The sequence below is a fragment of the Phodopus roborovskii genome, unplaced genomic scaffold (assembly GCF_943737965.1).
Source record: "Phodopus roborovskii unplaced genomic scaffold, PHOROB, whole genome shotgun sequence".
In the NCBI taxonomy this organism is placed as follows: Eukaryota; Metazoa; Chordata; class Mammalia; order Rodentia; family Cricetidae; genus Phodopus; species Phodopus roborovskii.
Window position 1 is genome coordinate 6,691,030 of NW_026125397.1, and position 21,249 is coordinate 6,712,278.

General features: G+C 44.9%; 2 protein-coding genes across 2 annotated transcripts in view; one reads left to right on the forward strand and one right to left on the reverse strand.

Annotated features, from left to right (window-relative positions):
* Enpp1 (ectonucleotide pyrophosphatase/phosphodiesterase 1) overlaps positions 1-8,377 on the reverse strand; it is a 53,763-nt gene extending 45,386 nt beyond the window's left edge. The window contains exon 1 of the mRNA XM_051175406.1: positions 8,005-8,377. Within this exon, the coding sequence (XP_051031363.1) occupies positions 8,005-8,190 (186 nt within the window). The 5' untranslated portion in view covers positions 8,191-8,377. The remainder of the gene's footprint in view (positions 1-8,004) is intronic.
* A 3,403-nt stretch (positions 8,378-11,780) lies between these two features.
* On the forward strand, positions 11,781-17,104 carry LOC127215003 (uncharacterized). Its single transcript, XM_051175307.1, is given in 4 exon segments — positions 11,781-12,170; positions 12,286-13,489; positions 13,492-16,116; positions 16,119-17,104. Coding segments are annotated over 4 exon segments (5,205 nt in total).
* The last annotated feature ends 4,145 nt before the right edge of the window (positions 17,105-21,249 follow it).

Genomic DNA, 21,249 nt, shown 5'->3' on the forward strand with positions numbered 1-21,249 from the left:
TGGTAAGGCCAACAGAACTGTATATGCACTTAACAAACACATGGCACTTACCGTTTGCAAGGGTCTGTTGAGTGTTGTCAGATATAAACTCATAAATAGCAACACGAGAATGTCCCTGGCCATGAGGACTACTGCTACAAATGGACAAGTTTTCAGCACAAGCCCTTACTCAGTAATGAGAAACAACACTGACAAGGAGGTTTCAGAAGCACAAAAATTTCAAACAAAGACGCCCACTTAATCCAAGTCCTTAAACTGAAAGCCTCCTGGTCAAAGGCCACACCAGTAATTCTTAGTTTATACTGAGCATGATTCCTGTCGCTTTTGCTTGAGCCACTCCAGAAAAATCAATAATGCTTTTCCTTTCCACGGCAGGACAAATGTATTCATAGCTATGTCTGCTAGAGCTCTTCACATCACCTCCCTTCAAACTGACTAGAGTAGGGATTTAAATAAGTAATACACAAATGGTTTTGTAGCAATTTCCCTGGGTAACCCCAAAATAGCTAAAAATGAGAATCTATCAACAGTACTCCACACCCTCCTGCCTGAACATATTTCATTTACATTTCCTATAATCCCAGAATTCCAAATCTCCATGAGGCTGGGTGGCACTTTATTGGACAATGCGATATCATGGAATAAACTCCAGGCAAGAACAATTAATCTGATTCAACATCACCTAAGGAGCACTGTGAAAAGATCCCTTTGCTTGGCTCTGTCCTGGTGTGCAGCAATGGAAGTTTACCTGGAGAGCTGGGCCGACCCTGTGCTTTGAGACAAATAAGTATGGTATTTGGATAGCTAGGTGGGGGACTCAGAAAAACATCTGCTATCTCACTGATGATGGCTGTGCTTGGAGAGATAAACAAGGGACAAGCCGGTACAGGGTAAGGAAGGCAATTAAAGTAAGAGCAACAAACAAGGGCACAGGGAGTTACTTCCCTAAGATGGAAACTGTGCCTTGAAGGGACAAGTCCATTATTGCAGTGTTCCACTAATGTCCAGGGAACGGGACAGGCCACCAGCAGCTAGCAACAGCAGCAGCCGTCAACCCAGGCCACCACAATCAGGGCCACAGAGGAGCACTTAGCTTTGTGTCTTGTTCTGTCTCGTTAAATTATCATATCAATGGCATAATTGATTAGAATCCCCAGGCACAGAAGTCCCAGTTGTTGGGCCTTGTGGCCCTGCAGTATGCTGGCTGGGACAGTCCAAATTTTAACTTGCAGATGTTGGCCCAGAAGGTCTGGGGTGTTGCCTATGGCATTTGATTTCTTACAAATTCCAAGGAAGGACACTGCCTGCGGTGGTTTGAAAGAAAATACCTCCCAAAGGGAATGGCACTGTTAGGAGGGCTGGCCTTCTTAGAGTTAGGTGTGGTCGTGTTGGAGAAATGGTGTCACTGAGGGAGTAGGTTTTGAGTTCTCTTTTCTCAAGCTTCGCCACTGTGACAGTGGATGCAAGATGTAACTGCCTCAGCTCCAGCACCACAGCTGCCTGCCCGCCATGATGACAATTAGCTAAAACCTCCGAAACTGTAAGTGAGTGTAAGGTGTATGGTTTTTCCGCCCGCCGCCTGGTCTTGTCCTGCCGCCACGCCGCCAGCCCCAAATAATGCACAGAGACTCTGTATTTGATATAATCCTGTTGGCCAGTTACTAGTTTCTTATCGGCTAGCTCTATCTTAATTATTAACCCATTTCTATGTATTTCCACGTGGTCTTACCAGTGAGAGGCGGCTAGCAGTTCTATTCTCTCAAGGGATGTAACATTTGGTCTCCATGGAGAAGGTAAACAATTGAGATGGGATTAGGCAGAGGTCTTCCTATAACCACCGCTGTGGACTTTGCCCATGAATGTACATTTTTAGAAGTGGGGTAAGTGAACAGGCTGCATCTGAATACCCTAGGCATTTATCAGTGACAGAGTCCAGGTGAGGACAGCTCAGTCAGTAAGCACTTTCAGTGCCAGAACCAGGGCCTGAGTCCAGTCCCCAGAACCCACATAAAAACATAACTTTAAAAAGAGAGGGAGAGAGGGAGGAAAGGAGGAGGAGGAAAGAGAGAGAGAGAGAGAGAGAGAGAGAGAGAGAGAGAGAGAGAGAGAGAGAAGATGAGACGAGACAAGAAAAGAAAAGAAAAGAAAAGAAAAGAAAAGAAAAGAAAAGAAAAGAAAAGAAAAGAAAAGCCAGGTGTGGTGACCTGTGCTTGCAATCTCAATGGTGGGAAGGTAAGAGACAGGCTGCTCTGGAACCACTGGAACACTACCTTGCTGTGGAACAATCTTAGTATACTATAAATATGTATTACTCTCATTGGTTAAAAAAGAGCTGACCGGACTATGTCTGGGCAGGAAGAGATTTGGCAGGAGAGCCAGACTAGGAGGGTGCTGGAAAGAAGAGGGTAGAGTCTGAGGAGACAGAGTAAGCAGGATGGGAAGCACATACTTGAGGTAAATGAGCTTCAGGGCAGCACCCAGACTGATAGAAATGGGTTGATTTGAGTTACATGAGTTAACTAAAAATCAGCCTCAGCTATTGTCCAAACATTTATAATTAATGTTAAGTCTCTGGTTATTTGGGATCCAGGTCCCAATGAAAAACTCTGAATATACTCTACCTGTCAAGGCCCAGGCTAGTGAAAGAATAGGTCTTAAACCACAAGGGATGGCTGCCTTAGAAACAGAACAAGTTGACCTCTAAATCACACACACGCACACACACACACACACACACACACACACACATACACACACACACATATACACACACACACACACTCACTCACTCACTCCTTGGATGCATTCCACAATTTCCAGATCTTCCAAACAAGAACTCGAGACCAGACCTCAGAATTCTATGCCTTGAAGGCAACACCCAGATAGTCTCTAGACTGCATGCAAGCATTCCAGAATCCTGAATGAATCCCTTGGTGCCTGTTTCCTGGACTACAAGATAAAACTAGCTATTACTATATTTTCCTAATACAAGATTGATCTGTCAAAGGCCAATAAAAACATATATGATAAAATTCTTTTGAAAACTGTAAGTACACTGCATGAACATTTATAACCATCAAGCCTCTGCCACCCACATTCCCACCAATTCTCCTAAAACCTAGAGGAGAAAACAATAACCATTACAGATGTTATCCAACTGTTGCACTGAAGCCTTGCTTAACTGAAATACTCAGGTCAAGTGCTTCAGTTAATATTTAACACAACATTCATGTCACTGTTTTGAAAAACCTTCTTAGAGTCTTTCTCTCCTTAGAAAATGCATAACTTATATTTTGCCAAGGGATTTTTCATGATGAATCAACATTTTGATTATGTATCCTTCCAGTGCCGACTTAAGCTTATATAATCTATGTTCTATCTTGACCTCAAAAGCCCAAATTTTCTTGTTTACATTTTTTTGAGGGGAGGTAGGGGAAATTATTTCACAGTCAATGGAAGCAAGTTTAGTTTATCCAAATGGAGGTCTCTAGTTATAGTGTCCTCCAAAAGCTTATAAATTGTTTGGAACTTGAAATGTCACTCTGTCTAGCAAAAAATAATAAGGTATGAATCATAAGTAAGTTCTCTGGCTTGTCTGCCAAATCCTATAATAAAAATGAAATATATCCGTTAATCTTCTAACGCACAAATATTTTTCAATTGTATTTATTATGCTCAGAAACAATACTGCCTATAAAGCTATTTAAATTTTAAATATTGGTATCTGGAAAAGAAAAAAATAGGGAAAAGAAGGAGTTGGCAAACAAAAATTTCTGTACTTATTGGCCTCTAGTTCTTGGTTATCCATGGTGTTTAACGCACCCACAGGGCCATGACAGTTACTGCTCAGAGTCACGATGAAGACATTATGGGGACCAGAGTTGATAAAAGTGAAATAGAAGAAAAATAAGAAGGATGTTGGAAAAGTGTGTTGTGTTCCCAAGAAAGAGGCCACATGGATACAAACAGCTTGGCTATAAACAGTATGATAGGAGTAGCAGAACATACCTCAAGGCAAAGGAGAAGAATCAGAAAACATCTGTAAGGCTCCCCATGGCCAAATGCAGGGTGACATGGCTGAGTTGCCCAAGCAGTTGCCCAAGCAGAAGTCTTGGCATAAATGGGGGAGGTTATTTTGGCTTTTGTAGATTTACTGGCCTGACCACACCTGAGTTGTATGCACCAAAGGGAAAGCTCAGGGTTACATTTCTGACTCTGAACCCAAATTAACACAGGCTTAGCAGGGCTCTGCTTAGGCATGCAGGCTCTCATTCTTAGGCATGCAGGCTCTCATTCATCCTGTTCATTCATGACCTCTTCTATCCCTGTCATCCAAGTAAAATACTATCCCAGTTTTTTTATCTTACCCCTGCAATTAGAGCCAAGTGCCAAGCATATTTGGATTCCTCACATTCTGAGTTCATAACTGAGTGTTCTGTCTTCCGGCTTGCCTTTTCTCAACACCAAGTATGATTCTAACCAGAACTAGGGTATGTGCATTCAACCAACAAATTGCTGATGAATGTGAGAGACTGACAGAACCATCCAAAACACAAAATCCTACCAGGACTCCTCTGTCCTTCCAGCAAACCAGAGCACACAAAACAAATGCCTTTACAGACAAAGTTTAGACTGTTCTAGCTTGAAGACAGCTTGGTCATCTTGAAATTAAATGCTAAAACTATGGCTAGGCAGATACCAAATCCAAAATTCAATGGGTAATGTCAATTCAAAGCCAATAAAGGGAGTTATTCTGAACACCCGTCAAGCTGCAGTCTAGTGGGAAGGGGAAGGAAGCTAAGAGAAGGAACCTGCACACCCATGTCTCAGTGGATCAAGCTCAACTTCAGTTTCTCAGAAAGAATTCTTTTATGGGAAGGTCAAAATAGTCTCCAATCACCTCTATCAGCAGCAAAGCATGTGTCATATGTGTAGCACATCTCTAGCTCCATAATTATAGGAGATGGTTACACACTCATAAAGGTAATGCATTAGCAGGTGTAACAGGAACATGCATTGCAATATACTTGAAAGCTACCAGTCCTTCTAAAACTATAATGGGGAACAAGGGTATTTCAGATAAACACCTAAGCCCAACTTTACAAGTGGCTATTTCAGTTCGAACTTAATGCGGAACCAAGCAAGGAAAGGCATTCCACACCTAATACTGTTTTACTGTGGGTTGTAAATACCTACCCAAAGCTTCATGAGTTAAATGCCTTGGTCCTTAGGGCAGTGCCATTGGGAGGTGGTGGATTTGGGAAATTACCTCATGGGAGATTCTTGGATCATGGATGGCATGCACTCAGAGAGGTCTTTGGGACCCTGGGCTCCATCTATGTTTGCTTTACCAATCCCTGTTCCCAATCACAGCCACCCACTGTTCTCATCAGAGGCCCAAAGCAATGCAACCTCTGTAAAAATGATTTCACTCAGTCTTTTCTCTTTGCAACTTAACTGCCAACATTGTTCACCATACTCGGGGAAAGCTAACCCACATGTCCTAAAGGGCAATGAGAGGAGTGCTTGTCTTTTCTTCTTGCTCTCTTCTTAGTCCTGTTGAGGACCTAAGCAGAATCATCACCAATGCCCAGGGCCAAGGTCCTGGGCAAGCATCACCAGGGCAATTATGGCTAGGACAAGATCCGCCTTTCTTCATTTACTCATATGCAAGTATTCCCTTTGCATTAATAAGAGAAAATCAGAGAGACGCGTAAAATGGCATCGCCACTGTTTCCATCGCCCCTCTGCAAGGTAACCCTATGATTGTGCTGCTGGATTAAAATCCTGTGGCTAGGGAGTGGGGGAGCCTCCCCTGATCCAAACCCCGGAATGCAATTAGTCCAACCTGATTCTTCAGCTTTGTACAAAGTGTGCTGATACTCAATCCAAAAAAACAGAAACAAGATAAATCCGATAATTATAGTTGTCTGTAGAAAACACATCCTAGAGCTTTTTGATGACAGTTGTCGAATTCCTTTGAGGGCCTCAGATGGATGGCTATTAAAGTATGGGAGGAAAAGAAAAGAACAAAACAAAACAAAAACAAAAACAAAAACAAAAAAAACAAAAAAAAAAAAAAACAGGTTTCACTTTCAGTTCAGCCCTGAACTAAGAGCTTCAATGATAAACCAAACACCCTGTATGTTTATATTTTATGCCTCACGGAAGTCCACCAAAAGATCTGAGAAAGGGCTGGAAGGATGGTGTAGCAGGTCTTGCAAAGGACCCAGGTTCGGTTCCCAGCACCCACATGGTGGCTCACAACCATCTGTAAACTATAGTTCCAAGGGATCTAAAACCCTCTTCTGGCCTCTGTGGATACAAGGCACACACATATACAAACATATACATAGGCCAAATACTCCTCCACATAAATTAAAACTATCACAATCTTTTTAAATGATCTGGGACAGGGATTCTCTTTATTCAATATATGTGTTACATTAAAAAAATTTCATACATTCAACTCTACTAAGTATTCATAGCTGATCTGCTTGAGGAAATTCTAGGGTATATCTACTACAGTTTCTCAGAGGGGCATCATCAGACCCATTTACAATGATAGACCGCCATCCAACCATCTGACAACAGGTGTCAAAGACTGAAACCTACGTCCTATACAAAAGCTATAAAACAGAATTCAGCAACTGGTAACCCTTTAAAAACTTACAGTAAGTATATAAACAAGTTTTACATTAGAATTTCTTAAATAGTGTGTTTAGTGAGTATTTTATAGCTTGTTAAGTACCTAAGGGCACCGATACTCAGTAATTTAAGTAGTCATGTAACACCTAAGGTCTTCCAAAAAAACAAAAAACAAAAGACTCACCGGACTAAAACTAAATAAATGCCCATCGATACTGTATGAGTGACATATGATACAAAATTATACCCTAAGACACAGCCTGTGGTTTGGGTGACTTCTCCTTTGAACCTCAGACTTATTTTTAAGAGCTAAGGATATGACACCATCTCTTAGTCTAGAATTCTTGTCCTTAAAGTCCTAAGGTGTCTGCACAGAACATTAAATACAGCAGGAATGGAAATGATTGCAAAAAGGAGACTTCGAACATCAGAAAGGAGGTTTTTCAGCAAAACACTGCTCAAGTTGTAAGGCGTGGCAAAGTATTAGGATGCACTATTCACAGAAAGTTGTGGTGTACTTCTCGCCCACTGCTCCATTTGAGAGCCAGAGAAACTATGTGCAACAGAGTCCGTGCTCCCCTTTTAACACAACAAAACTGATCTTGGGAAGAATAATGCAAGTCCCCCAAGAACTTAGGAGGACCACCGAGACTTAACAATGAAGATACTGAGTGAAAACCAGCGTTCTGTTTCCAAAAGTTGGCTGTCGATCTTGCAACTGTCCTAACAAAATAGCAGAGAAGTATAGCAGGCAGCCGTGCCAGCAACACAAACAGTGCAGCCTGTGGTTAAAAGACTGAGCAATGAATCCCCAGGCTGTTTCCCATTGACATATTGTGAATATTGAGCGGGCTTCTAAGCAGCTGCAAGAAAATACCCAGACAAAACCAAACCAAGTAGTTTTCTAAAGTTCCCGATTCTTTAACAAACTGTGATAAATCCTTTCAACTGGAATGAATTCATGTCATGCTGTGAACACCTGCACCCTGAACCAGGCCACCCAAACGGTTACAAACATCGCTGAACTTTCCAAAGACTCGTTGGCCATTTTTATTATTATTATTATTATTTATTATTATTATTATTATTATTATTATTATTATTATTATTATTATTATTATTATTTTCCTTTAGATAACCCTGTATTCTCTGCATGGAGGAGAGGGTATTTCAAGGTGACTATTTTAGCAGCTTGCTCCCCCCCCCCCCCCAGGGACAAAGGGCAAGAGACCCTGCAGGTCACCGCGTGCTGGCACAGGAGGCGCTCATGCTCTCTCAGGCACCTGGGTGCTGACCTTGCTCTCTGCTCTCCCTTGCTCCCTTCCTGGGTGTCGGTCCTGACGAGCGCCCACCTACCAGCGACAACACTTTGTAAGTGTTGGGGTCCTTGGCTGTGCGGCCGCGCTCCCCCTTCTCCAGCGGCTCCTCCCCTAGGTCCATGGGTGCCAGCAGCGAGGCTGCAGCTGGTGACTCGGGCTCGCAGCCGTTCCCTGCCGGGCCATGCCGGGCCCCGTGCCCTGCCTGGTCGCCGTCGCGCTCCATCGCTCCGCTCTGCCCCCTCGGGCCGAGCTTTAAGAGGCTCGCGGCCCCGCCCCGCCCCGCGCCGCCCCCGCTGGACCCTCGGCTCCCGGCCCTCGGCCAGCGCTCCTGCCCGAGCTGCTCAACGCCCCGGATTATTTGGCTTCCTGTCTGATTTCGGGCCCTGTGCGCGTGGGCTATTTTGGGTCCCTGACGTGGGCGTGTCTTTAACTTCCACCCCAAGCCCTCTCCCCGCCCGCGACCCTGGCACCCTAAGAGCCCTTGCAGGAATCGCCCCGCGTGGCCTCGCCGCGAGGGCTGGGCTGGAATGGCTGTGTGATCTGTTGAGGGCATGAGATCATGGAACCCCAAAATAGAGCCCTGAGAGGATGCAGCGGCCCCGAGGTGGAGACTGGAGGCTTCTACCAGCCCTGCCGGTTTCTCAGGTGAAATGCAAATGAGCGCGTGGAGAGGAGACTTTCTTTTTCTCCCAGGAGCACAAAGGAGAATCCCCTGCTTGGAGCTACTAAACGTGGGACAAAGTGTTTACACACCACTCATGGGTTTCATAAACACACATATAGAACATGTAGCTTCTGGGGCTGCTATCTTAATATATTTAATAGTTATTGCAGACTTGCTGAGGCTTCCAGGCATCTGTGTCATGCTCCCTCCAGGTCAGCACTTTCAGTTGGTGAGCAATATCAAGAATTGTCAGTATGTAGCTACATCTGTTTTACTTTTGAAGCAGAACATGAGCAGAAGACTATAAATCTTGATGGCTTTTGTTCCTCCTTTGATTCAACTTTTACAAGTCTCCTCCCATCAGCAAAACCACACCTGGCAGTCCCCCAAGGCAGAAAAGCATTGTGACCAATCACAGTGACTAAGGAAAATCCTTCTTTCATAAATCACCTTTTAATTTCCTTCTTACATTTACATATGAAAATGGATGTTTAGAGGGTGTTTATTGGGTCTGTCCCCTTTAAAACTGTCGACACTGGACTGGACTGTGGAGGTGAATGGCAGGCAGGTGAAGGGCTCTCTAATCAAACTTGGGGATCTGAGGGAAAAACGCCAAACCCAAGTAAAAAACCTTGTATCCTGAGTTTGTAATCCCAAAGCTGGGAGGCAAAGACAGGTGGATCTTGGGGTATGGGTGGACAGCCAGCAAAGTCTACTCATTAAGTACTAGGTGAGCAGCCCTCCAGAAGAATGACATCCAAGGTAGTTTCTGCCTCAGCTTTCATATATGGATGCAGGTGCAAATGTGAACACACACACATACACACACAATAAATAAAAATAAATTAAAACAATGTGGAGACTTTCATCTTATAGTGACTTCATTGATTCAGGCGTTCGATAATGAATCTTTCAATGTTTTGAATGCCACATATATCAAAAATCGGTAAACTATAACTCTCTCAAAGGGGGTCAGTCAAACAAGGGGGTAGAGTAGGATGAACACATTAGAGAGAAGGATCAACATATAGGTATTCAAGCCACCCATATATGTTAGAGCCACACATAGACTATATTGAGATGATTAACAGTAGAAGAAACAGCCACCCCTGAAAGCAATTTTTAATTAATTTACTTTTATTATTGTCACTACTGAGTCAGCTTACAAACCCCTCATGTGAAACAGGTTTTCACTACTTCATACTCAAAGGTATTTTTTTTCTTTTTTTACCCCAATCTTGGTTCCAATTTTTTCTTTAACTGTTTCCAGAAAACAGATTGAAGAGCAAAATTTTACTCTACTGAAACTCACCAAATGCATGCCCTAATTTCTAAAAAGTGCTCAACAGAGACTTTCCAAAGTGGTGTCAAGTCTGAAGAAAGAATGTAATCATTGTATTGTCTGCAACCCAAAGCAACCAGTGACTTTTATGCTGTCCTCATTGGAAAAGTCAATGTAATTTGCAAGGTCACAATGTCTCAAGGATCTGGGGACCACCAGGAACAATAAGTGAATTAGGCAGGCAGCCCCCTATAGACATGGGGGGAAATGAGCAAGTTGGCCTGTCTGTAACAGTTGCAACAATTACTCAAGGATTAAATGCCTAAGGTAGAGATTCATTTTTTTAATAAGTAGGACATTAAAATATTTTTGAGAATTCTCTAGATTGTAAAATATGGTGCACACCAAAAAAAGAAAAAGAAAAAAAGAAAGAAAAGTTTTTAAACACTTTAAAAGGACAAACACAATGTAACACATCTACAGGGTGGACCTGGGAGACAGGCCACCAGGATGTGGCTTCTGCCTGTGATGATGCCTCGGCCTGGACCAGCTGGGTTTTTATGGGTAGTTGTAGAAACCCAATTAAAGTTCTAAAATCAGAAGAATACAACCATGTCCATCATGCCACTCACGTTGTTTAGTCACAGACATGGCTAGGCCTTTGATGAAGTCTTGCCTCAGTCTTGTTTATTCTGAGTGGTCAGGACCACAGCATCTCATTCCAAAGTACAATAAGATCAGAGGGCACAAGACAGAAGCACGGCTTCTCTGGGTACACGAAGGGTGAAAAATTGGTCTCTGGCCTCTAGTCAGAAATCACCTGCTTCCAGGAGCCACATAGCAAAGATGATAAGAATTGAAACGATTTTTATTTTATTATAGCATGTGAGTATTTATATTGAAAGACCCCCACTATGCTTATTGCCTGTTTAAATTGCTCTTGCTAATTTGCCAAGGTCAAGTTATGAGAAAAGTACAGGAGGGAACCAGGTGCTGCTCTCATCCAACGCCAACCAGATATCTGTGGTCTGCAGCTTGGACTAAAGCAAGGTCAGCAGGACAGTGTCCAGTATGCTGAGATAGTCATAACTGAATTCTTTGTATTCTTTGTGCCCAACCCAAATAACCAACTGTCCTTGGTTAACTTCAACTGCTACATTTAGATGAAACAATGAAATCCCTGTAACCATGCTTCTGCTTCTGTAAGCCTGCTTCTTGCTACACCAACCTTATATAAACTGCCTATGCTTTAACCAGGCACGCTCTCTCAGTCTCTCAAAAGACTGGGGCGTCCATAGGTACCTGTGTGTAAACAATAAATAACCTCTTGCACTTGCATCCAGTGGTCCGGTCTCGTCTCTTGGGGGCAAGGGCCTTCCCCCTGACAGGCTCCAAACTCTTGGGGTCTCTGGGGGTCTTTCATTGGAGGTCCCACCGAGACTGGAGACCCTTCCCCCTGGAGACTGACACTGACACCCACAGGGAGGTAAGCTGGCCAGCGCTTAATTTCTGTTCTTTGTTGTCTTGTTCATATGTCTTTTACTTGTTGCTTGTTGCGCAGTGATCAGTAATCGGCTAGGCTAGTCGAGTCTGTAGGCGGCTTGAGAAGGAGCTGAAGAGCTCGGACTTCCACCCGCCACCCTGGGAGACGTCTCAGGGATCTGGGGTGCCCGATTTTTCGGGGCCCACAACGAGTCCCGGGGATTCGTGGTTTTGGAGGGGCCAGAGGGGGCTTAAGACCCTCTGTGCCTCCAACTCAGTATCTGGTTTCGGTTTTACGCCGGGTCGCGCAGCGCGTCTCTGTGCCGGCTGTCTGTGTGTTCTGTTTGCCTTGTCTATTTACTTGATTCTTTATTTTGAAAAAGACATGGGACAATCTGTAACTACCCCTTTGAGTCTGACCCTAGGTCACTGGAGCGAAGTTCAGGGCCGAGTGCACAACCAGTCAATGGACGTAAAGAAAAAGAGATGGCAAAACCTCTGTGCTTCTGAATGGCCGACATTTAACGTCGGCTGGCCCCGTGATGGGACTTTCAAACTTGGTATTATCTTGCAGGTGAAGGAACGAGTCTTCGATGCCGGGCCCCACGGACGCCCTGACGAGGTGGCCTATATTGTCACCTGGGAAAATCTGGCGTCTGACCCACCCTCTTGGGTGGCTCCCTTTGTCACCCCCAAACCCCCTTCCAAATCTCTCCCCAAGACTGATGTGGCCCCACTTTCACAGGGCCACACTGCCCCCCCTTTGCCTTCTTCTGTACCACTCATTCCCTCTCAGGCACCTGCCAAATCTCGATTATATCCTGTCCTCAAGAAGGAGAAAACCCCTCACTCCAAATCTATTCTTCCTGCTGATGAGTCTGATCTTATAGATTTACTTTCAGAAGACGGAACCACCCCCCCCTTATCAGCCCCCTACCCAGGGCACTGTAGGTGGCGGTGATGCCCGGCATAGGGGTCCGGACAAACCAGACAGTACCAGTACCACTCCTGCCCTGGACTACAGACAAGAAGAGACTACTGCAGACTCCCCAGTAGCTGGCAGACTCCGTGGTCGAAGGGAGACAGCCACAGAAGGAACCTCCCGAGCCTTTCCCCTGCGCCAGACTGCTGGACCAGGAGGCCAATTTCAATACTGGCCTTTCTCGGCATCCGACCTCTATAATTGGAAATCTAACAACCCCTCCTTCTCCAAAGACCCTGTAGCTCTCTCTAATCTAATTGAACCCATCCTAATAACCCATCAACCCACTTGGGATGACTGCCAACAGCTTTTGCAGGTCCTTCTAACCTCAGAAGAAAAACAATGTGTCTTCCTGGAGGCGCAAAAGAACGTCTTAGGAGATGATGGGAGACCCACTCACTTACCTAATGAAATTGAGGAAGCTTTTCCCCTAAATCGTCCTGACTGGGACTTCAATACTGCTGCAGGTAGGGGACTCCTGCGCCTTTATCGCCAGTTACTCATAGCGGGCCTCCGCGGTGCTGGACGCCGTCCCACGAATTTGGCTCAGGTAAGACAGATAACCCAGGGACCAGAGGAAACTCCGACTGCATTTTTGGAGAGGCTAAAGGAAGCCTACCGTATGTATACACCCTTTGATCCTGATAGTAACGAGCAAAGGGACAATGTTTCTATGGCTTTCATTTGGCAGTCGGCTCCAGATATTAGGACTAAGTTGCAGAGATTAGATAATATACAAGATTATAGCCTGCAGGATCTCGTAAAGGAAGCAAAAAAGATCTTTAATAAGAGAGAAACACCTGAGGAAAAAGAAGAAAGACTTAGAAAGTTGCAGGAGGAAAGAGAGGACAAGTTAAAAAAGGAACTAGAAGAGAGGGATCGTAGAAACCGGAAAGAATTAAACAAAATCCTGGCCACTGTAGCTCAGAATAATCATAGTGCAGGAAGTCAGGAAAGGAAGGGAGAAGGAAGGAGGCCCAGGGTAGATCGAGACCAGTGTGCCTACTGCAAAGAAAAAGGCCATTGGGTCAAAGATTGCCCTAAGAGACCTAAAACTCAGAGGCGTGGAGACGGACTCCCAAGACCAACTCAGCTTCTAGCCCTAGATGAAGACTAGGGCAGTCGGGGCCAGGGACCCCCCCCCCCCCCGAGCCCAGGCTAACCTTAAGAGTCGGGGGGCAGCCAGTCACCTTCTTGGTGGACACTGGAGCCCAACATTCAGTTCTCACTGAAACGAATGGGCCATTGAGTACCAAAACAGCTTGGGTACAAGGAGCCACCGGAGGAAAACAATACCGATGGACCACGGAGAGAAAAGTTCATCTCGCATCAGGTAAAGTCTCACATTCCTTTTTGCATGTACCGGACTGTCCATATCCATTACTGGGTCGAGATCTACTGACTAAATTAAAAGCCCAGATCCATTTTGAAGGATCAGGAGCTAAAGTCTCTGGCCCACAAGGGGCTCCACTTCAAATATTAACTTTACAATTGGAAAATGAATATAGACTTTTTGAAAAGCCTCCTGAACAGCAGGAAGGAATGGACTTATGGTTAAAACAACACCCCCTGGCCTGGGCAGAAACAGGGGGCATGGGGCTGGCCATACAACAATCACCCCTAATAATTCTCCTGAAGGCAACAGCCACCCCTGTCTCAATTAAACAGTATCCTATGTCAAATGAGGCATATCAAGGAATCAAGCCTCACATTAAGAGACTATTAGACCAAGGGATCTTGATCCCCTGCCGATCCCCATGGAACACTCCACTTCTGCCTGTAAAGAAGCCAGGAACCGGGGATTACAGGCCAGCCCAAGATCTTAGGGAAGTCAATAAGCGAGTGGAGGACATTCACCCCACGGTGCCAAATCCCTATAACCTACTAAGCACCCTGCCTCCTACTCATCCCTGGTACACTGTCCTGGACTTGAAAGATGCTTTCTTCTGCCTGAGGCTGAGCCCCCAGAGCCAGCCTTTATTTGCTTTTGAATGGAAGGATCCAGAACTGGGCATTTCAGGGCAATTGACCTGGACACGCCTACCCCAGGGGTTCAAGAATAGCCCCACTCTCTTTGACGAGGCCCTTCACCAAGACCTGGCAGATTTCCGGATCAAGCATCCATCTCTGATCCTGCTGCAATACGTGGATGACCTCCTTCTTGCAGCCACCACTGAACAGGACTGCACAACAGGTACTGGGGCCCTATTACGAACACTGGGGAACCTGGGGTATCGAGCCTCTGCCAAAAAGGCTCAAATATGTAGACAGGAAGTCACCTATTTGGGATACAAGCTAATGGATGGGCAAAGATGGTTGACACCTGCCCGCAAAGAAACTATATCTCATATACCCATTCCCCAAAACCAACGCCAACTTAGGGAATTTTTGGGGACTGCAGGCTTCTGTAGACTCTGGATTCTGGGGTTCGCAGAAATAGCAGCCCCCCTTTACCCACTAACCAAGCAAGACACACCTTTTAAATGGACTGAGGAACAACAACAGGCTTTTGATGCTATCAAACAGGCCCTGCTGTCCTCACCAGCCCTGGGCTTGCCAGATGTCACCAAGCCTTTTGAACTCTTTGTTGATGAAAAACAGGGCTATGCAAAAGGAGTCTTAACCCAAAAGTTAGGACCCTGGAGACGGCCCATTGCCTACTTGTCTAAGAAATTAGACCCAGTTGCATCAGGATGGCTTCCATGTCTCCGGATGGTGGCAGCGATTGCAGTTCTAATCAAGGACGCCACCAAATTGACTCTGGGACAGCCAATGGCCATACTGGCACCACACGCAGTTGAGTCCCTCATCCGTCAGCCACCAGATAGATGGCTATCTAACGCCCGTCTAACTCACTATCAATCCCTGCTCCTGAATGTAGACAGGGTTCAGTTTGGGCCAACAGTAACCCTGAACCCAGCCACCTTGTTACCGCTGCCAGAGGGACCAGTGTCCCATGACTGTCAGCAGATCCTTGCAGAGATGCATGGAACACGGCCTGATCTGTCCGATCAGCCCTTGAAAGATGCAGACTACACCTGGTTCACGGACGGCAGCAGCTACTTGCTAAATGGTGAGAGACGGGCAGGGGCTGCAGTGACGAATGCCTCAGAGGTCATATGGGCCACTGCACTCCCCAGAGGCACCTCTGCTCAGCGAGCTGAACTCATTGCTCTGACTCAGGCTCTCCAGATGGCAGCAGGTAAGAAGCTTAATGTGTACACTGATAGCCGGTATGCCTTTGCCACTGCCCATGTCCATGGAGAAATTTATCGGAGAAGGGGCCTTTTAACATCAGAAGGCAAAGAAATCAAAAATAAAAATGAAATCTTGACATTATTAAAGGCCCTGTTCCTTCCTAAGAAATTGAGCATAATGCATTGCCCTGGACATCAAAAGGGGGAAAGCCTGGAGGCAAAAGGAAATCGCCTGGCTGATGAAGCAGCCAAACAAGCAGCCTTAAGCCCCCAACTATTGACTATAAGCATATTGACTGAAAAGGAAACAGCTAAGACTCCAGATTGGGACTATGATGAAACGGATTTGGACATTGTTCAGAAACTAGGTGCAGATTATGACCCCAATCGGCAATGCTGGGTCTACCAAGGAAAGACTATACTGCCTATAAAAATGGCAAAAATGTTAATAGACCACCTCCATAAACTGACTCATTTGAGTGCCAAAAAGATGAAAACTTGCTAGATAAACAAGAAATTGGAACTTACCTTCCCAATCGGAATTTATTACTGGAACAAGTAACTGCTAACTGTCTGGCCTGTGCCCAGATCAACCAAGGAAAAACCAAACTGGATCCTGGAACCCGGCTTCGTGGCCATAGGCCTGGTGTCCATTGGGAAATAGACTTTACTGAAGTCAAACCTGGAATGTATGGTTATAAATATTTACTGGTTTTTATAGACACCTTTTCAGGATGGGTGGAAGCGTTTCCTACCAAACATGAGACTGCAAAAATGGTCACCAAGAAACTATTGGAAGAAATCTTTCCCAGATATGGGATGCCACAGGTAATAGGATCAGACAATGGGCCTGCCTTCGTCTCCCAGGTAAGTCAGCTGGTGGCCAGGTTGCTGGGGATAAATTGGAAATTACATTGTGCTTACAGACCCCAGAGTTCAGGACAGGTAGAAAGAATGAATAGAACCATTAAGGAGGCTTTATCCAAATTAACGCTTGAAACTGGCTCTAAGGACTGGGTGCAACTCCTACCTCTGGCCCTCTATCGGGCCAGAAACACTCCAGGCCCTCATGGCCTAACTCCCTTTGAAATCCTATATGGCAGTCCACCGCCAGCTGTATCATTCTTTGATGCTGACATTTCTGATTTTGCAAACACCCCCTCCATGCAGGCACATCTACGAGCCTTACAGATAGTCCAAGAAGAGGTCTGGAAACCTCTGGCAGCCACATACCAGGAGGAACAAAGAACCTCTTGTCAGCCCCACTCTTTCCAGAATGGCGATTCCGTCTGGGTTCGGAGGCATCAGACTAAAAACTTAGAGCCCCGCTGGAAGGGCCCCTACACTGTGCTCCTGACAACTCCCACCGCCCTGAAGGTGGACGGGATTGCTGCCTGGATCCACGCATCCCACGTGAAGGCCGCACAACCAGAACATCGGACCCAGGACCAGGCCCCATCTAAAACAACATGGAAAGTTCAACGCTCTCAAAACCCCTTAAAGATAAGACTTTTATGTTCCCAACATTAGCAAGCATGCTTTTGTACATAGGTTTAAATGCTTCTGAAGTGGGATCTCCCCATGCCCCCCCCCCCCGTTCTTAACATGGCAAGTGATTTCCCAAACTGGTGAGGTCGTCTGGTCAACCTCTGGCCTTAATCTACCTGGCACCTGGTGGCCTAGCCTCACCCCTGACTTTTGCCAACTAGCTGCTGGACTGGACACTTGGGACATCCCCACTTATGGTGTAGACTCCCTTAAAAAGGACATGCCTAGAACAGAAGACGGATGGATAGGATTAGCAACCCCCAGACCCGATGTTTTCTAGCCCAATCAGACTTCTATGTGTGTCCTCAGCTGAGTCAAACCAGGGGGTCAGGATGTGGGGGGCATCAGGAATACTTTTGTAAAAATTGGGGATGTGAGACCACCGGGAGTGCCTATTGGAAGCCCAGCTCGTCCTGGGATCTAATAACAGTGTGCCGAAATTACACTCGCCCCCCCCCTTGGGCAGGAAAAGCTGCCACCCTCCCATCAATGCGGGGGGTTGGGTCTGTGAGTCAGCCCGTTGTTTCCCTTTGAGAATTGACTTCACCATCCATGGGAAAAAGGACTATGCGGTTTGGACACAAGGGAAGGGCTAAGGTGGTATCTGCCAGGCCTGGATAAAGGAGTTGTCTTTAAAATTCGCCTAAAAATTAGAGATCCTGACCCACAAGCCATAGGGCCAAACTCTGTGCTTACAGACCAAAAACTTCCCTCCAGGCCACAGCCAACTCTCCCTAACAACACCCACTTATTCTCAATCCCAGGTACCGGGGATAGACTATTAAAATTAATTAAAGGGGCTTACACGGCCCTCAATGCTACACGCCCTGACCAGGCCAAAGACTGTTGGCTCTGTCTCCTTCCAACCCCCCACTATTATGAAGGTATAGCTATTAATGAAAAATTTTTAAACCATACCAGTCCCCCTCAGCAATGCTTGGACTCACCAGGTCTTAGTTTGACTCTCCCTGAAGTCACAGGGCAGGGGCTCTGCCTAGGCACAATACCCAAGACCCACCAAAAGCTATGCAATCAGACACTGCCAATTACCCCTGGCAATTATTTTCTTTCAGCTCCCAATGGAACCTACTGGGCATGTAGCACTGGACTGACTCCTTGCATTTCAGCACAAATCCTGAATAAGGCTTCTGATTATTGTGTTCTGGTTGAATTATACCCTCGTATAATCTATCATACTTCTGAAACTGTTTATAAATTCTTTGAAAACAAACATAGGTACAGGAGAGAGCCTGTCAGTATAACCCTGGCCCTTCTTCTAGGGGCTGGAATAACAGCAGGAATAGGCACAGGAGCAGCAGCCTTGAGTCGAGTCAGCCAATATGAGTCTCTTCATACTGCTATGACTGCAGACCTGAAGGCAATAGAAAGATCCATTAGAGATATCAAAGACTCCCTAGTCTCCTTATCTGAGGTAGTTCTCCAAAACCGGAGGGGACTCGACCTCCTATTTTTAAAGGAAGGGGGCATATGTGCTGCCCTCAAAGAGGAATGTTGTTTTTATGTGGACAAAACAGGAGTTGTGACTGAGACCCTAGACAAACTACGGGATCGGTTGGAGAAGAGACAAAAAGAATTTGAGGCCCAACAAGGATGGTTTGAAAAACTTTATAATCGCTCCCCTTGGTTTACAACCCTGATATCCACCATCACGGGACCGCTAATTATATTCCTTTTGATTCTCACTTTTGGTCCCTGCATTCTGAACAGGCTAATACAGTTCATGAAGGTCAGTAATTCAAGCCTTAGTTTTGACCCAACAATATCAGAGACTAAAACAATTAGAAACTGAACAACAGTGAATAAAAGGTTTTATTCATTTAATAGAAAAAGGGGGGAATGAAAGACCCCCACTATGCTTATTGCCTGTTTAAATTGCTCTTGCTAATTTGCCAAGGTCAAGTTATGAGAAAAGTACAGGAGGGAACCAGGTGCTGCTCTCATCCAACGCCAACCAGATATCTGTGGTCTGCAGCTTGGACTAAAGCAAGGTCAGCAGGACAGTGTCCAGTATGCTGAGATAGTCATAACTGACTTCTTTGTATTCTTTGTGCCCAACCCGAATAACCAACTGTCCTTGGTTAACTACAACTGCTACATTTAGATGAAACAATGAAATCCCTGTAAGCATGCTTCTGCTTCTGTAAGCCTGCTTCTTGCTACACCAACCTTATATAAACTGCCTATGCTTTAACCAGGCACGCTCTCTCAGTCTCTCAAAAGACTGGGGCGTCCATAGGTACCTGTGTGTAAACAATAAATAACCTCTTGCACTTGCATCCAGTGGTCCGGTCTCGTCTCTTGGGGGCAAGGGCCTTCCCCCTGACAGGCTCCAAACTCTTGGGGTCTCTGGGGGGTCTTTCAATATTTGTTCATCTTGGCACCTGAAATGGTAGATGTTGCTAAGGCCAAAATGCCAAACAAAACCAATCCATCTGCAAAGGAACTATGTCATCTCAAGGCTGAGAAATAGCCCATAGCTTTTCAAATTTGAAAATGTGCTGATGAGTTTAGCAGCAACTGCTGCGCTCTCCAGTTCTCTCCACTTAGCCAGTGTAACACTGAAAACATCAAGGCAGAGCTAAAAGGAGAAAGTCATGGAGGATTTTCATCTGTATGAGGCCCGGAAAAAAGTAATAGCATAACTTTTGTTCATTTTTAAGATTTTGTGTGACATCCTAATCTGTCTTCTTTTTTCGTTCCTCCCTTCCTCCCTTCCTTCCTCTCTCCCTCTCTCCCTCTATTCCTTCCTTCCCTCCTTTCTTCTTCCTTCCGTTCTTTTATTTTTAAATACAACCCCCTGCAGCAAAGGCTAGATAACTTTGGACATATTCCTAGTCTCTAACCCTTTCTTCACTTACAATCTGATATGAAAATACACTGTTGTCTCCAAGTGCCAAAGGATTGTTTTGCATTTACCCCAAATTTATGTGAAAATCCCAAATTATTCTTTTCATAGTTAAATCATGCAATCACCATGCCTAAGAAAGTACAAAACTATTTAATGAGTTATGTGTATTTTATACATAATCTTGAAGAGAGCTGCTTTGGGGCATATGTGCAACAAGGAGCCAGGAAGGCAATTCTTCATATTAGGGCTATATATAATCTTTACCACCACCAACACCTTTATTTCAAACACAACCTGGCATTGCTAGATAATTAAAATTTACTGACTTTGGAAAATTGATTAGTGATATGTTAATAACATTATTAACAAGTAACTTAATAGTAACCACTTTAACTAATGTGCATATCATAAACATTTGCCCATTACAGTTGAGTAACTATTAACACAATCCACTTTAGGAATCTGTTTATCATCTGAGGAAGTTTCTTCCTATGAATATGTAGTCTAAAACCTACGTCTGAGTTGCAGAGGTGGCACAGCATTTAAGAGCATGTGATGTGCTAATCTTGTAGAGAACTGGAGTTCAGTTTCCAAATTATGTCTGCCTGTAACTACAGTCCCAGGGAGATCAAATACTTCTGGCCTCCAAGGATATTGGCACTCATATGCACACATACAGGTACATACTTAAAAGTAATAAAAATAAATCTAAAGGTACTGCCTCCACTTTAGCACTATTTTTTAAAAATGCTCCATTTTCCATTTGTGGACTTGTATTTTCTAAGAAATCCATATAAATAGTACCATACTGTTGTGGAATGCTTGTTAACACTGTGAAGATGTGTCTTTGCCAAGATGCCTTCTGATTGGTTTAATAAAGAGCTGAATGGCCAATAGGGGTGCAGGAAGAGATTAGACAGGACTTCTGTGAACAGAGAGGACTCTGGGAAAAAGAAAGGCAGAGTCACCAGCCCGATGCACAGGAAGCAGGAGGGGCAGTACAGAGTAAAGATAACTGAGGCATGTAAAAGAACATAAATTAAAGGGTATGGGCTACTTTGAGTTATAAGAACTAGTTAGGAGCAAGCCTAAGCTAAGGTCCAGCTTTCATAATTAATAATGTCTCCATATCATTATTTTTGAGCTGGCAGCCAAAAGAAACAGACATCTACACCAATCAGTAAGATCTTTTGTGTGTGGCTTCATTAATTGACAGAATGTTTAGAATTTTAGTAGTCCATCCATGCTTGCAAATATA